Genomic DNA, 16,881 nt, shown 5'->3' on the forward strand with positions numbered 1-16,881 from the left:
GTAGGTTTGTGCCAAGCTGGGTCACACGTGTAGACGCATGAGAAGTAACTGTCCGGAAGTGCGGCTGGTGTGGGTTCAAGCCCCAGTTAAGATAGAAACCCAGACTGCAATGCTTCAGCAAGAATTTCACAGTTCATAAGGTAGAAGCATGTAAAATCCCAGATATATGGAAAATTTGACCTGCTACAGAAGTACATAACAATCACAATGCAAGAGAGGTTCCCTCTGAAGTTTTTCCAGGAGTTTCAGATAATATCCTTGGGGGGGCATAAATTAATAAAAATAATAATAATAAAAGAATACCTGGGCTGATTTAGACAGCTTCAGGCTGAACTCCTTCTCCATCTGCTTCAGCCTGCTGTTGTTCTGAAAAGACAAAAAAAACAATAAATAAAATAAACTGCCGACAGCGATGAAAACCGCACTGATGCCCATGTGGACACCTAGCAGGTGACCTCTGACCCTGCCTGCGCTGTCACCAGGAAGACTGGCTGTGCGCCAGGCTCAGCCCCCCCCATCCCATCCCCCAACTCGCTTTTCATATGCCGCCAACCATTCATCATTTAAAAGAAAGGGGGAAGGGGGGGGGTGGAAACAACACAGTTGCCAATTATTTGAAGAGAAGAACAGACTTCTGCAGAAGAAAAAGGAAAATATTTATGCAGGATAAAAAAATATGTATATATCTCAATAACTCAAAAAACACAGAGCAGCTTCTCGAATGCGGCTTGAGCTCTAACAATGGAAATGTTTTTTTTCCTTGTAGCCGAAGTGCGCGTTTGCTCTGTTTACGTTCCTCTTATCTACAGTGCCAGCGTCTGCGTACAACTCAGGCCGGGGTTAACAGACAAGATGTGGGGGGCGATATGCTGCCCCCCCAGAAAGGAAATAGAGGGTTAAGCTTTGCTAGTGCTACTCGGGAAATCTCTGAAAAGATCGAGCTCAACCCTGTGTTGAGCTGCTTAACCGGTGCTTTTTAAATCTGTCTCTAGTCATCTACACAGCTGTCAGATGCAACTGATGTTAGGGTACAACAGCATCGTCCTCCAGAGTCTCCGACCGGCAGCCTTCAGTCAGACTATGAAGACGGGCTTGGTAAAAATGAGAAGCTGGCTGCTGAAGAAAGTGAACATCTTACTTTAATCCAGAGCTCTTCTCCAAAAGGAGAGAAGGCCCCAAATGTGCTATAAAGTACTAAAAGACAAAAGCTGACATCTGGAACAAAAAAAAGCAGAACAATACACATCTGGAAGGCAGCATGCAGATCATTTCAGGGAGAGACGCGAGAAGATGACAAGACGCTGCTCCAGGACAGATTATACCGGCAGCTGCACAACATGTAGAGAAACGTTTGTGTTGGAGCTCGTCTGTGGCTGTTTCCAGCACCGGGCTGGAATAATCCTACTGGAATAGGAAAGGGCCATGGGCGCAAGGGCAAAGAAAAGGTACAGCTTAATTCGGGAACAGCCAGCTCCCTGCCAAGAACACCATTCAGTCATAATAGGGTGGAAGAGAAAGAGAAAAGGAGGAATGGAAAACGACAAAAATGAGACAGGATGTGTTAGCGCGAGCTTTATCCCGCAACTCACGTCTGTTATTCATTAAATGCCGGAGTGGCGAAGATGGAGAAGATGGGCAAGAGAAACTCTGCAAATACAGCAGACTCACGCTACCACTTTCTGCAGTTTTCATTAAAGAAATAAACCTGGCTTAAAAAAAAAGGAGACAACTTTCATGTTGGAGGAGAAGCCGGGAAGAAATCGCCGCATCCGTCCGCGAGGCCAGACTGTGCAAATCTGATTTTCTACAAATGAGCGAAGCCCTTGTTCTGGCGCTCAGAGGTGACTGTCAAACTACTTTGATCTTTTTTTGTCCCCCCACCTCCCCCCCAACACATACGGCGCCGTGAAATCCGTGTCGGAAAAAATAATGTGATTTACTATATCTCTAAATGGCAGAAAGCAGCTGACAGAAACTAATAATTTGTAACTAGAAAAACAAACAAAAAAAAAAAAAAACTGAAAACAACAACAAAAAACTATTGGCAGCAAAACAAACGGTTATTAAGCAGGTGTTTCGTTTGCAGAAAAACAGGACTGAGCTCTGACATCACTGCTGCTGTCCAGTGGATCCCCGGGTGGCGCCATGTTAGCACCTACAGACCTTATCAGGAGAGTCTGTCCATTATGCTGCACCTACGGGCATTAGTAGTGGAAGCCGAATGTGTCCATTAAGCTACACCTATAACCGTTTGCAGCAGACGAGGATCGTAGCCATTGGGATACGCTCCAGGCATTAGCAGTAGATGTGACTCGTGTCCATTAGGCTATGCCTACAGGCATTAGCTGTGGCTATCGAGTGTATCCATTAGGTTGTGGAAGCTGGGAGGGAGCGAAAGTGTGGACTGACTGCAGATCCCGGAGGACCGCATTGGGAAACGCTGGTTTAGGAGAAGAGTAACAACAAGCAGCAGCGGCAGTTGGGCAATAGTTCCAACACAGTCTGATGTATGGTGGCCCACGACTGCGGCCCATCGCCAGGGGCCCCCGCTACAGATGGAGGAAACACAGCCAGCTGCTGCCACTTAACAAAGTGCCCCCAGCCAACCCCCGCTTCTCCTCCTCCTCGCCGTCTCTTTGTTATTGCCGCCTTTCCCAGCGCTTGGACACGTAAAAACACGCACGTCTGTGGCATGTGGTGCGCGGGGTTGCCATGGCGATCTCCACGCTCAGAGGAGGGGCAAGCATCTGCCGCCGCTGCCGGCCGATGCCTGGAGTGTGGCTCCGTATGGGGGGGGAAAAAAAACAGGACAGACATTCATTCTCGAGCCTGCAGTCACGACTTTGGCTCTTTGACCTTCTGCATCCAGGTGAACGGGATTATGGGGAACGGCAGAAGTTGCCAGAATCGGTTAGGAGGGACTGTCCTCACGAGGCCAGCAGACTGAAGCATTTAAGGGGAACTGCCAACGTTGAGGCTTTGTCGCCTCTGATCATAAACCTTTTGGCCTTTATTAGATGCCCTTGCTGGGTCGAGGGAGGGTGGGGCGGATCATTGTCTTTGATGGTGGTGGGGGGTAAGTACCCCTTTCATCTAGGGGAGTTCCCCAGGGCCCTTAGCTAGGGGGCAGATGGGGAACGGCCAGGAACAGCCGGCGCCCATGTGAAACCTCCACCATCGGCACAGCATTTTCGTCCGCCGTGCCAAATGAGAATGAGGCCAAAACAGGACAAGGCAGGTTGTTTTTCTGCTACGGACAGGAACCTGGACTGGGCAGATACCACTGTGCTGATGTACGTAATCATTTGCGTAAAATGTTTTGGTTTCTACACAGCTAATCTCACGGCGGAGGGAGAGAAACACCAGCAAACAACTGCAATATGAGACAAAGCAGACACGACAGCTATTCTTAGAAGTTTGCTAAATTAGATTATTTAAATTGAAAGTAGTCCATCTAAGCCACTCTCGTCTTACCTCAACTGAAATCAATTCACAAATTACGCAGCACTGCCTGTTATAACGGTGCTCAAAACTGTAGACTGCAGAAATGCTAACCTCGATCTCTTTTGTGTGGATTGATGAGTGATAAACATGCCCATGTAACGCCACTCTCCTACAAGTTGCTGACTGATTAAACGCTGTGTTGCAAAAGAGTATGCCAAAGACAGGTTGGTCAAGGCAACCCGTGGCCCACACAGTTCCCGACAAAAAAACAGGCCAAAAAAGTTCAGCACCTTCACAGAAAACACGTTGACGGAAACGCTAATCTTTGAGGTGTGTCTTGGTAGAGCTCTGAAGCCAAAGGACGAGCAGAACCTCTGCCAGCCTTTCCCAAGTCCGTGAACAAACCCCACCTCCTTTTGTATGGCTTCGAATCATATGGTCCAGCTTTCCGCCTGATCACACCCTGCAACTCCAACCCATTTTATATACACATATTTGGAATTCCCTGCTGCAAGAAGTGCATTTGTAGCATAAATAAGGTCACATTAAACCACAGCTTGTAGCAAGAAAGTATTTGAAGTCTGAACGCTGCACCAGAGTTTAAAAAGCTATGCGAGGTATAAAACTGAATTGCACTATGCTTGTAGTACCGGTTTAAACAGGAAACGCTTGTACAAGCATGCTGGGTTTCTGTCTATCCTAAATGTTGCCTGTGAAAGTTGGGTGTGTGCTAGCAGAAGAAAGATAACATATCCAGATGGCTGGACGAGATCAATATCCCGCCAATGCAGTGTAAAAAGGTCACATGGAACCTCTTTTTGAGGTCTCTGTCGAGGTCCCTGTAAGGGACATACGATAGCAGTATGCTGCTAACTGGCTAAAAGCGTTTTGCTCTTACACTGTCCAAGAAACTGGAAAGGCTTTTCATCCACATGCCAGCTATTGAAGGATGAGCAATGGGAATAACCCCCCCACCCTCGGGCAAGTTTTTCTGCCTCTTTCCCTGTCCACCTTCATTGGGATTGGCTCACAGATTAGACAGACCGACCACAAGAATCATCTCCTACCATAATCACTTTCCTTGCAGTCACTTCAAACATCCTCCTTGTGGATTAAGTGGATTTCTCCCCTTGCAATAAGACCCATAAATATACTAAAAGTTTGGCAGTGACTTCTAACACTCTGCTGACTACAGAGACAGTATTTCAGTGAGTCCAAAACACTTTTCTTCAGCCGATAGATTCTGTTGAAATCAAATATCAATGAAATCAACAAACGGCCGGATTAGCAAGGTGGTCGTAAAAGTGATTTTAAACCCCAGGCCAGAGCGGTCACTGCTGCCCCGGCCTGAAATGAGCATTTAGCCACAGCTCACCTTCTCCGCAGACAGCTCCTTCTCGGCGGCGTGGGTTCTCTCCAGGTCGAGGCGGGCACGGTCGGCCTCGGCACGCAGGCGGCTCAGCACAGCCTCTATGTCGCGGGTGGCTCTCTGCCGCTCCTCCTCTCTCTGCAGGCCCAGCTCCAGCAGGTGCTGCTTCCTCTGTGCATGAGCCTGCCGCAGCTCCTCACGCAGGGCCTGCACCTGAGTCTCCAGAGCCATCAGATTCTGCAGTGGCGAAGTACCGCCAGCAGGGGAAGCAGCAGTTAGTGAGTAGCCAGACCCACACTAAAGGGTATACAGTTGGCATTTGATTCTCTTTTGTGGGCCTGCCGTAGCTCCTCGTGCAGGGTCCTGCACCTTAGCGTCTAGGGCCACCAGGCTCTGCAGTGATGATATACTGCCAGCAGGGGGAGCAGCAGTTAGTGAGTAGCCAGAGCCACACTAGATGGTATAAAAAGATCCCTGAGATGGGCACCTCACAACTTCTACATGAATTTCTGACATAGTCACCTCCAGCTGAACCTCTCAGGGATAATGATAGATGACCTTCAGTCCTTTGCTGGCCATACTGCGGCTTTCTCCAGATCTTGCAGATTCACTCTGCATAACAGTAGAAAGCTCTGACCTTATTTACCAGAACATGCAGCTCAGCTGCTTGTCTTGCGTCTTGTCTAGTCGTGAGGTGACTGTACTATAGTAACATTTAACCACCAGGGCTGCCGGCATGTGCTGTGGAACGACCACAGATGATTCAAAATGCAGCAGCACGCCCAGCATTCAGTTAGCCTCGTCTCTGTTGATCGGTTCCCTATAGGTGCAAGTCTGAGTACTCGATGCTAGATGTTCAATTCTAGATGTGTTCTTCCTAGACTGTGGCATCAGAATTCTTATCAAGCTTCAGGAAACGCCTCAAGACCCATCTTTGCCAGGAACATGCAGGAAAAGCTGAAATACAGGTTCTCATACTGTTGTGTAATGTAACATATAGCTCCATTTCCAGTGCTAACTCTCACTTGCCACTGGCGACTCACTGGAAACTCGGCCCAGCAGCACGTAACCCAGTTGGCTCCTTGACAGCTTTATGCTCAAGATGTATTATCAAGTTTTGCTTGCATGTCCTCTTTGAACAAAAGTGCCAGGTAGATAAATACAGTTAATCAGCTTATATAGCACACTAACAATCAGTCCTCAGGGCCTCCAGTCAGCCAGGCGTGGCACCTTATCCTCCTGACAGACATCAGTACTGCTGCACAGCACACAGAGGAACACTGATGACCAATCGGCTAAAGCCAAAGCATCCAGTCAGCCGCACCTGCAGAAAATACACTTTGGTCTAATATACAACTCAATGAAATTACCAAGGCTGGTGTCAAGATCCAGCAAAAGAGAATCATATAAGTCTTGCTCATATGCGTTGGTTTCATATCCTAACTGCACCTGTGGTTCTCTTTTTAAAGCAGGAGCTGGGGGCCAGGATGCAGGTTGGGGGGCATTGGCCACAGGAGCCTCGTATCTGTCCGTTCCTCCCCAAATTGGCTGAGGAACCACCTTGCCCTCGGAGAGCCCGCCAGCATCGACTGTCACGCTTCAAGCAGCGCCGCACAGTTAGGAATTCACGTGACCCGCGAGGTGCGGCCACACGTCCTGGCTCCTAAGACATTGGCCCGGGTCTTTTCCCAAATGAAGAGTGGCACCTGGTTCGTGTCGCTGTGGAGATCCAAAGCCCCATCTGTTCTTCATTGACCAGCTACAAAAAGGCAGAGAGATCGGTAGGTGTCTCCCTGGTGGTCGGCTCCTACTGGCCATTGCTTCATCCTGTGTTTGTTTTCCTCCTCGAGTTAATGTGCCCTTTGATGGGACAGGGCAGCTTCAGGTGCTCGGGGTGACACACTGCTGGCTTGAGCGAGAAAAAGATGGAAGGTAGACGGGCTCTGCTATTGGTGTCTGCTGTTTTGTCATGATAGTTCGTTAAAGAGTGAATATATATATATATATATATATATATATATATATATATATATATATATATATATATATATATATATATATATATATATATATATATATATATATATGGAAAGAACCATAATCTCTGGCAGCAGCCTTGCAGAGTCTTTCATTCTCTTAATTACTGGCTTTGGAGAAGCAATCTCTCGCTGTCGTCTCATCGCTAACCATAACGAGAGAAGAGCCCATCAGTGGCGTGTCCTCTAACAATGCAGGCCCCCCCGCCTCGGCTATTTTAGACTCAAACGACGCCCGTCACAGCGTACGGAATAACATGTTTTTTGGAGGGAAAATGAAGTGCCAGGGAAAGAGTAGGCGAGAGGCGCTCAGAATCTGTGATTCTGTAACAAGCGTGGCATATGATGAGAGACGATCATTCTTCGTCACGGACCTCCAGTAGCTGAAGCACACAGGTCAGCAGAACCGGTGCATGAGGTTGGGCGTGTGAAGAAAATGTCCCTTGTTTGATGAGGCTATTAATAACTAGTCTGACAAATAAGTTGCGATTCTATATACCAACAAACGTCATTAAAAGCTGAAAACAGGACGCTCACTGCGTGACACAACTGAAACACAGTTTCTGTGGATCAAGTTCAAAAAAAGCATAATAAAATTCCACAATAACTAAATTCAAAACATCCATCCATCTTTCAAGCGTTTATCCTGGGCTGGGTCATGGCGGGGGGGGGGGGGGGGATGGGTAACCTGGAGCCTATCCAAGGCCACACAGAGCAGGGGCAGCCTTTGGACAGGATGCTGCTCCATCACAGAGTACGAACACTACGGGCGATTTACAGACGCCAATTATCCTAACTGCATGCCTTCAGACTGCGGGAGGAGCCGAAGTACCCAAAATAAATCCATGGTGCACAAGGAGAAGAGCGGTGAGATGGGAACCCCCAAACCTTAGATCTGAGGAGATGGTGCCACCCACCAGGTCACAAACTGAACCAGACAGACATGCTTCATTTTTAGAGGAGTGCTGCTCGGTGTCTTAAGAAATGTATTTGGCATGAGGGGGGCAACATCGCTCTGTGCTGTTTGATTGAAGCCCATTCACAAGAATGGTGACTGGAACAGAAGACGATCTATCTGCGCACTTGTTTACGCCAAAAGCATCACCTTGTCAGACGTGTGTCAAGCTGCCGGGCCTTTTACATCCGAATCCCGGTACGGCAGCTGCGATGCCACTGGCAGAACATGAAAATGGCAGCTGAGCGAATGAGAGGAGCCTGAGGATTGGGCAAAAGCTGGAGTCAGATATAAAGAGATCGCGACAGACAACCGCAGCACAGCGGCCTGACTGTGGACAGCTATGTTTCCGAGGGTGAAGCGCTTGGTCTTCACCTCCCCCTGCCTGACAAACGCGAAACCCTCAATCTAATCTCTCGTCTAAAAAGGAGACGTTGGAGAAATCGCGCGCCTCAGGGCCGACATTGTGGCGTCAGTACCACAGCTGGGCTCTATGGCGCCCGCCCCCCACAGAGAAGTTCAGCAGCCATTGGCCAGCACTGAGAGGCAAGTGGCAAGCCAACCAATCAGACTAAACCTGGAGCCAGGCGAAGAGTGGAAGCACCCAATGGGAGGCTTCTTCCATTCACAAGCAGGGCACCAATAAAATATTGACAACTGATGACAACGTGCTACAGAGACAGTTGAGCGTGTTTTGAAAGACGACAAAGCAGGAGTGGATGCAACATCGGTTCTGGCATCGCCCGCCCTCCCCAGGCAAATGAAAGGAGCCAGATTACACGCCAGCACCGTACGCACGACCCATTTGTTGTTTTTCTGAATCTTAAACCAGAACCTCTTTTTTTAAACACGCAATGACTCCCCACATCAAGGCGTGAGTCTGAATTCTGCCTGCAAGAGCAGACTCTTACTCATCTTCACCAAGACACTGAAGTTGTCTCGTCGGGGCTGGGTGCTTCCCATGTGGGCCCGAGCCGGGTTCTGGATGCCGGGCCTCAGACCAATACATTTAGCGGTATTTTTTTTTTAGTACTTACTGTTGACAGGGTTTGAAAGACGCCTTGCATGCAGCATCTTAATGCCTTTGAATATTCTCTGTTCACTTCAAAGGCCTCTTGGCTTTGAATCCTCAAAAATATTGACGTTGCGAAAAGAAATTCCAGTAAAACGATTATTACCATTCCCGGAATTAAGTGCTTGTTTTCATATTTTTGGGCCGGAACGTCCTCTCATCTGCTGTCTTTGAGAATGCTATGTTTTCTTATATGTAATATTTCTAAGGATGGAATTCAACTTAACAAGCCTCTCGACAGAATTAAAAGTAAATATTTCCCTTTCTGAAAACACAGCCTGTGAGTACTGATTATCTGACACTGTTGTTAAATAAGGGATCATCAAATGCACTCATCATTTATTTGGCTGCTGCAAGAGATTTTAAGTATTTCACAATTTGCCTTTACTCAGTCACTCGGCAGACTCCAGGCAATTATACCTGAGGTCTTTTGTTGCGCAATCTCCAGTGTGTCAGCCGGTCTGTCTCACTCTCCTTCCCTTTCCTGAGTGTCAGTGTGCTACCCGAGGGGAGTCTGTTTTCTCTCATGGACTATAGATGCGTCTGTGCAGTTATGGACCCAGGACAATGTAAAAATGCTGATTCAAATGCTGGAAAGGAACTGGCTTGTAGGCACTTGCGGGCTACTTCAAATTAAGCAAATGCACAGATATATAAATAAAGTGGGCAAAAAAAGTGTCAAAAGATGGTGAAGAGGAGGACTAAATTACTAATTGGGGGGGGGGGGCGGCAAAAACTGGAAACGAATACAATTTTATTTACATCCCATCTCCATTTAATTTGGAAAGTGCTTTTGTCCAACGACGCCCAAACCGGATAAAGCTTGGTAATGGAGTGCTCTGTCATTCAAACTCTCAAGAGCTCAACAGTAATAAGATTATTCTGTTGTAGGGTATGATGCCACGATCTTCTGGATCCAGCCCAAAACACATAACTTGCAGAACTACACAACACCCATGAAAACATATAATATGAAACCATTTCTGATGATAAAATAACTACAGCTCTACAGTGGACTGCTATCCCACGCAGAGTGTACTCAACCTTGAGTAATTTGGAATTGGCTCCAGGCTCACCACATCAATTAGATAAGGGGCTGGAAGATACCGGTATGGATTGGTGGATACAGCACAGAACGAAAGATGGATGCCGTTGCATTGACTGAATGGTTGTCTGGATTCACCATTCAGTAGTTATTGTTAGCCAGATAGTCTCGGACACACCTTTGTCCAGCAGCTCCAGAATGCAGAGCTTCAAAAGCTCTTCTCTTCCATGGGGGTTTAACACGTTCTCTCTCTCTCACAGGGTGTACAAATGGATCGGTCAGACGCCAAGGGCTGCCACACTCTGGGTGCTGCTACTTTATTAGTCATTAATTAGTCGTCAGCTATCACTAGCATTTAAGTCACTTTATTCTGGTTTTGTTGGTTTACGTCGTTGGATGGAAGACCAAGGAGAAGATGCCTCGAGGTGCAGCACCAGTGTATGGGTTCGGATGAAGACCCCATCGGCACTGGGTTACTCAAAACTCATACTGTATGTGCGAAAACATCTTGATGGGCTGAGAAGGAGCCAAACAGGAGCATCCGGGTGGCAGACGCAGAGCCTTCGGACCGGCACAGGCACCAGCTATCGGGCTATTAGCTGTGCGCTCACACGCTAATACTGAGCGAGATGATCAGGAATGGTGAGGGACGCCGGCTCTCTGCCTTATCCCCTGCCCTTTTGCCCAGGACCCCGTCTGCTGCTCTCCAACCAGGAAGAGACAAAAGATGTGTTTCCATGCCGACCGCATGTCATCCAAGAGTGGAAAAAGTCCAAAGGCCCAACTCCCTCTGGGGACCACGGCCACCTTCAGTGGGAGGGGGTGGGTTTGGGGCTGACTGGATACAACAGTCCCATAAGTTTCAGGTGCTGGAGAAACGTGATGCCCTCTATGGACTGCGGCAAGAACATCAGAGTGTAAACAAGCGAATTAATGAATAAACACAGAGAGCAGGTGTTCACTCAACTTTGTCATTGTCAAGGAAATCAAGAAAGGAATTTATGGTGGCCGAGGGACGGATGCGACACAGAACCCGATGATGAAGCCCGAGCGCCATCGAGGCGAGAATGCCGACGGGTGCATGAGCATGCCGCTCTTCGTAGGGGTGATGGTGGCAAGACCGGCGCTGGATGCCCACGGAGCAGAGAGAAAGACTGGAGTTTGGGGGGGCAGGGGGAGCCCAGGCATCCGTCCCAAGCCTAAGCCGGCACCCCAGGGGTTCGGTTCCAGCCTAGCTGGGGCATCCCACAGAACTGGGTCAAGAATAAAAGACCCAAAGAACAATGCAAGGGGATGTGTTTAGCCTCCACCTGGAAACCAGTTCCATTTCTGCCTGAAAAGAATGTATTGTCTTAAATTCGATCAAAAATATAACAGTGTTGAAAAAATTCTGTTAGGTTTTATTTGTTCTGAAATTCATTTAAATGATTTTGAGTTGTATTTATGGGTCTCTGCTAACAGAAAATGAAAAAATCAAGAAAAAATCACTTGCTCTTCATGCAACGCAACATACTAACGCAGGATACTTTCCCGAACACAGCGTGCATTTTGGGAAAAGACGACGTGGCGGCCAAGCAGACCATGCACTGGGTGGCGTGGGAGGTGCCGGCGGCCCCCTACCTCGCTGTCCCGCTTCCTTAACTCCTGGGTCTGCGTCTCATGCTGGAGGATGGCTGCCTTGGACCGCTCCTGTAGGTTGGCGATCTCCCGCTGGTGGTCCTGGACCAGGCTGTCCTTCTCGGCGTTGTGCTGCTGGAAGAGGTGCGTCCTCTCCTGTTCACGTTGCAGCTTCAGCTCTGCGATCTGATTGGACGACGTGGGGGGCGGGGGGGATAGAGGGGAGAGCGAGTCTTCATCAGCAGAACGTCCCCCCGTCGTCATGACAACTTACCCATTGCCCACAGAATAAAGTTCAGGTCTCCCCCCGCAAAAAAATATCATGACAACAGAACAATTTGGCGCCAATAGTTCCTTTTGGTTGATTCATCAACCAAACTTCAGCAGAAAGAACAATCACTGCTAACGAAGGGCATCGAAGTTTCCCTATCTGCTAATATTTTACGCAGGACCTTATCCTTAGACCGCTGCATGGGTCTAAGGATAACATGGGCCACCCTCACTCACTCTTTTACGCTCTTACTGAGCAGGAATGCCACCAGAATTCATTCCCCCAATGAATAATCCTTTATGCATCTCCATATAAGTCTATTAAACCCTCGTCCTTCACCTGTATTGTCCTCCCTTTCATCCATTCAGCATTCAGATCCCCCTTCCTTAGGAAAAGCTTCTCATTTATGAAATATTTTTGAGGATTGACAACAGACAGCGGAGCATCCTGATGATGCTAACGCAGGCGCTGTGGGCCGTGGCCTCTGAGGGGGGACAGATGGGAGCCGCAGGCACACGGGGACGCCTGCTGCGGCTCAATGGCGGCGGCACAGCGAGGCCGAGGCACGCCGACGCGACTTGGGCCCGGGGAGCCCTGGCTGAAAGGGGGGGCCGCCTCGGAGGCCTCCTCGCCGGGCCTTTGACGCTAATCCTCCCGCCATTGTTGCCCGTGGCACCCTACCTGCTGCATGCTGGGGGTGGCAGGTGGTCAATGGGGCTCTCTGAGATGGATGGCGGGGCAGGGAGGGGGGGCATCACTCTCGGCAGACGCTTCTCCAAACAGCCCAAAGAGCCTCCAGTTGGGGTAAAGCTCCCAGGCCAAACGCCACCAACAATAGGTCAGACAACGAGTAGCTTGTAGACACGCATGTGCATCACAGGCATGTATATCTACGCATAACAAAAGGAGTTTCCAAAGCCAGCATTCTCCTGAAGATGCCGACCTGTTATACTGAGCTATGAGAGCGATTGTCCAAAGAACTTTTTATGCTCTGTAACACATTTTCAAGGCGATAGCGTGTTATTCATACACAAAGCAAATCCAGTTGCAGAGGACTGTTACCGAATACCCTAAAATGAAAGAGATGCCGACCATCCTCAGGACTATCTGGTTAGGGTGATCAGCAGGTAAAATGGTGCCGTGCCACAGAGCGCCGAGGTGCACGGGGAAGGTGACACCGGCCGACTGGTTAGACAGCTGCTGCCCTGAACTCCCCGAACAGGAAGTCATCCGTAACAGGAAGCGATCCAGCTGTGGTTCAGGCATCGCGCTCAAGGCCGCGCTGACGCCCCAGCCTGGATATCATGATCAGTCTTTCTGTACCTTTTGTCAGATCGGGCCGGATGAAGGCAGTTTTATATATGTGGGAGGAAAAAAATGGAAAAATGTTCTTGTCTTGTTACCAATGAACCTGTCATTTTGTTACATGACAGAGTGTATGAGTGAGCAAACACATTGACGGGTTAATTTATGGATGATTTTGTTTGAAGAGTAAAGTGAGACTGACAGAAGCAGACAGACTGGTGACACAAATTATGACAAGACACAGGCAAATGCAGACACACACTTGTACACAGACAGACACACAAACAGATATGGAGACACACACACAAACAGATATGGAGACACACACACAAACACACACACACACACACACACCTACCTATCTAAATGGGGACCGTCATTCATTTCTATGGGAAAAACGCTAATCCTAAAAATGACACCCTTAACCCCTACCCAGCCCTAATCTACACCATAAGTAACCAACCCAAATACAAGACTTTTGACATTGTTACTTTTTTGATTGCATTCACAGATTTTTATAAAACTGAGGTTATCCAGATGGGGACCTGAAGAAGTGTCCCCAAAAGTAAGGATGTTTCGGGTTTTACTGCACTTTGGGGACATTTTGGTCTCCAAACGTGATATTTGCAAACACACACACACACACACACACACACACACACACACACACACACACACACACACACACACACACAAACACAGACCTGCGAGTCGTATCTCTGCTTGAGCTCCTCCTGCTGACAGACGAACTCCCTGGCCTGCTTCTCCCGGAGCGCTCTGCACCGGCTCAGGTCAGCCTCAACCTCCTCCATCTGACAGGCGGCACGTTATTGGGAGTTGCTTGCCCTCCATGGTGACTGTTCTTCACAGTGGGTCCTCCTGACCCCCCCTCCCACGACCCCCCTGACCCCCCTGACCCCCACCGACCTGCTGCTTCATGTCCACATAGGCCTTTTCCGAGCTCAGCTCCGCCTGCCTCTTCAGCTGCTCCAGGGCTTCCTCTGCCTGCAGGGCCTGCTGCTTCTGCCTCTCCCACACCTGCAACAGCTGCTCATCTTTCTCCCTGTAATGCACAGTGTTGGCCAACAGGGGGAGCAGTCATTAAAAAACTGCACTCCCCACCATTTAATTGCCCTTTCATGGCTCTGCTAAACAGCCGGCAACAATAACAGGAAATACAGCCGGACTAAATAAGGAGGGAACATGTAAGGCCTTTCTCTCTATACCACATTTTGTCTTTGTAATTTTGGTCTCTCTCATGTTGCACATCAAAGATGGAGAAAATGTTTTCCCTAACGTCGTGCCCTTTGTAATTATTAGGCTGCCTCTGCACATGCCTGTCCCCGGGGTGGCCGCAGACACAAAGGGACCTGGAGAGGGAGCCGCGATGTGGAGGAACACGCGCGGAAGAAAGAGCGGCTGCGAGAGAAACCGCACACCGAAATAGGCACACCGCACCGCTCCGACAAGAGCTTCAGAAGGCCGAAAAGTGGGCAAGGAAAAACAAAAAAAAAACAAGTGTTACAAAGCTCACAGACAGGAATCCGAAAAACTGAAAAAGCAGGCAAACAGGCGGGCGCCCGAGGAGCCCTACAGTAAAGCTGCAAGGACCCTCGCTTTCAAGCCGAAGAGCCAGAGAGCGGGCAGCCTGCCAATGTTTACCCATGTGTCCGAGTGGCTTTGAACAGCTGACGGGGCAGAAAGACTGCAAGTAAGCAGAGTGGGAGAGGAGGGAACGCTTTCACCTGCCGACTCTCCCCGACACAGATTACCCATGTTCAAGGGAGAGGGATGGATCACTCTATATGACATGCACATGTTTTACTCGTGTCTGTAACACATCATAGCACTTTACATACACGCTACATACGTGAGGAGGTGCGTTACTATATATCATGCATGTGGCTACGTGCACGAAACTACAGCGTACTGCGTTATATATTTTTATTCAGCAGACGTTTTTGTCCAGAGTGACGTGTGACCGGGTTAGATAACGCATCACAACGGTACAGCTGTCAAGGAGCAAAGTGCTATGAGAGTGAGCTTACAGTGAGTGACCAGTCAAAACTGAAAGATATACAATAGTAAAACATCAGAAAAGTCATTCAAACAAATAATATCAGGAGGAGCAAGTGGGGACAAGCAAAATACATCTCAAAGGGACAAGTGAGACCTTTTCAATAGAACAATCAGCAAGGACAGCGAGCAGGAGTGATGCTAAGAATATTATATTATTATATTACGGTACGTGATGCATACGATTGTGTGGGGGAGAGCCTGGGAACTGGAAAGCAAACAGGCTGTGGGGGGGGGGGGGGGAGGGGGCTGGCTGACAGCTCTGCGTGACGAGACTAGAGAAAGTTGGGATTGAAAGTGGAAAATACTTCATGAACAATTCCATACTACAGCAAAGATAAAAAAGGAATGTCTGAGTGACCGGGAATTGTGGGTAATGTAGTGATGCTGAAGGAAAAGGGAGGGCATGTCGAGCTTCACATTTAAGACAAACCGCTGACGGCCCCCCCGCCCCCCAGTGAAGGCATGTCATTTATTAATCAGCTTATTTACATACTGGGCTCTCCACAATGCTATGCTAATCTCCTCCAGCGCTCTGAGCCACAAGGGGATTCAGAGAAGTTTGGGTTTTAGCGATTCTTTGTGTCATTGCCATGTTAACATCAAAGGGGAAACCCAATCCCACTGTCATATGTTTGAAGGGAGGGCCAGACAGTGTCGGGGGTGCGGGCCGCATGGGGGGCGGGGTTGCGGATTAAAACCCCCTTCTCTCTCTGTCTGGAGGACATCCTCACCTCAGGGCGTCCTCTAGCATGGAGATCTTCTTCCGGGCCTCCACATCCTCTCTCTCCATCTCGCACTTCAGTGACTGTACCTAGAAGAAAACGTCCGCAGGCCATTAGGAGAAGCAGCGAGCTCAGCTGCCAGCACCTCCTGGCCTGGCCTCCTCGTGTCTCGGGCTTCTCCTGTCCGGGGCACCTCCGTCTGCTTTCTTCCACGCACCCCCCCAGGGGTTCGGCATGTGCGATCAGACATTTCCCTGAACCGAATCGTGACCCCTCCATCTGCACTCGAGCCCGTAAAAACAGGTCGGGAGCGGGAGGGGCCGCCTGTGTTCCTGCATACTCTGCCTGCACACGTGTGGACGACGGCCTTTACAAGCCGGCCCAGACATTCACCTGCCCTATTAAAGGCAGCTACACGCCTCCTCCTGGTTTGGCAGATCAGGGCCAATTCATTAGGCTCTTACTGGCCCTGGTTTATAACGCTTCGTGGCTGTGAAGTAGCCCCTTGCTGTTTGATCTTAATGAGCAATGGCATCCCTGCCCAGGAAACCATTATGCCCAGTCCTGTTTATCCGACCACAAACACCAATGGAGCGAAACACCTGTTCTGCAGTGTACCTGTCAAGGGGGCCGCAGCTCTTGGGGCTCGTGAAGGGCAAATGCTTTTATCTCAAACTTTCTTCTGCTTTACTAGACAAAAAACCCTAAAATATTAACACAAGAAACTCAAAGTAAATACTGCGTAGGCAGATACTCTAGATATCCCGAGAAGACATCTTTAACTTCAGGACTTAGAGAAGAAAAATTAGTTCTGGGGGTTAAAAAGAGCTGAAAAAACATCTGAATCTTACTTTTTTCTCACTGGCCTGTTGAAAGTCCGACTTCTCCTGCAGAAATGCGTTCTCTTGGTCCTAGAAGGGAACCGGCACTTGAGAGAAACATCGCTGTTCGAAAAGTGCAACAAAC

The 16,881-nt window shown here is 48.9% G+C and overlaps 1 protein-coding gene across 4 annotated transcripts in view; it reads right to left on the reverse strand.

The window, feature by feature from the left end:
* Positions 1–16,881, reverse strand: part of cep112 (centrosomal protein 112) — a 42,434-nt gene that overhangs the window by 12,659 nt on the left and 12,894 nt on the right. For 3 of the 4 annotated variants that reach the window (XM_048990795.1, XM_048990794.1, XM_048990797.1), the window contains 7 exons: positions 16,767–16,826; positions 15,925–16,004; positions 14,042–14,177; positions 13,819–13,926; positions 11,542–11,724; positions 4,820–5,050; positions 304–366 (listed from right to left, as the gene is read on the reverse strand). In XM_048990795.1, coding sequence (XP_048846752.1) covers positions 304–366; positions 4,820–5,050; positions 11,542–11,724; positions 13,819–13,926; positions 14,042–14,177; positions 15,925–16,004; positions 16,767–16,826 — 861 coding nt within the window. The remainder of the gene's footprint in view (positions 1–303; positions 367–4,819; positions 5,051–11,541; positions 11,725–13,818; positions 13,927–14,041; positions 14,178–15,924; positions 16,005–16,766; positions 16,827–16,881) is intronic. The other variant, XM_048990796.1, reaches the window with a different exon arrangement.

The sequence above is a fragment of the Brienomyrus brachyistius genome, chromosome 22, assembly GCF_023856365.1.
Source record: "Brienomyrus brachyistius isolate T26 chromosome 22, BBRACH_0.4, whole genome shotgun sequence".
NCBI lineage: Eukaryota > Metazoa > Chordata > Actinopteri > Osteoglossiformes > Mormyridae > Brienomyrus > Brienomyrus brachyistius.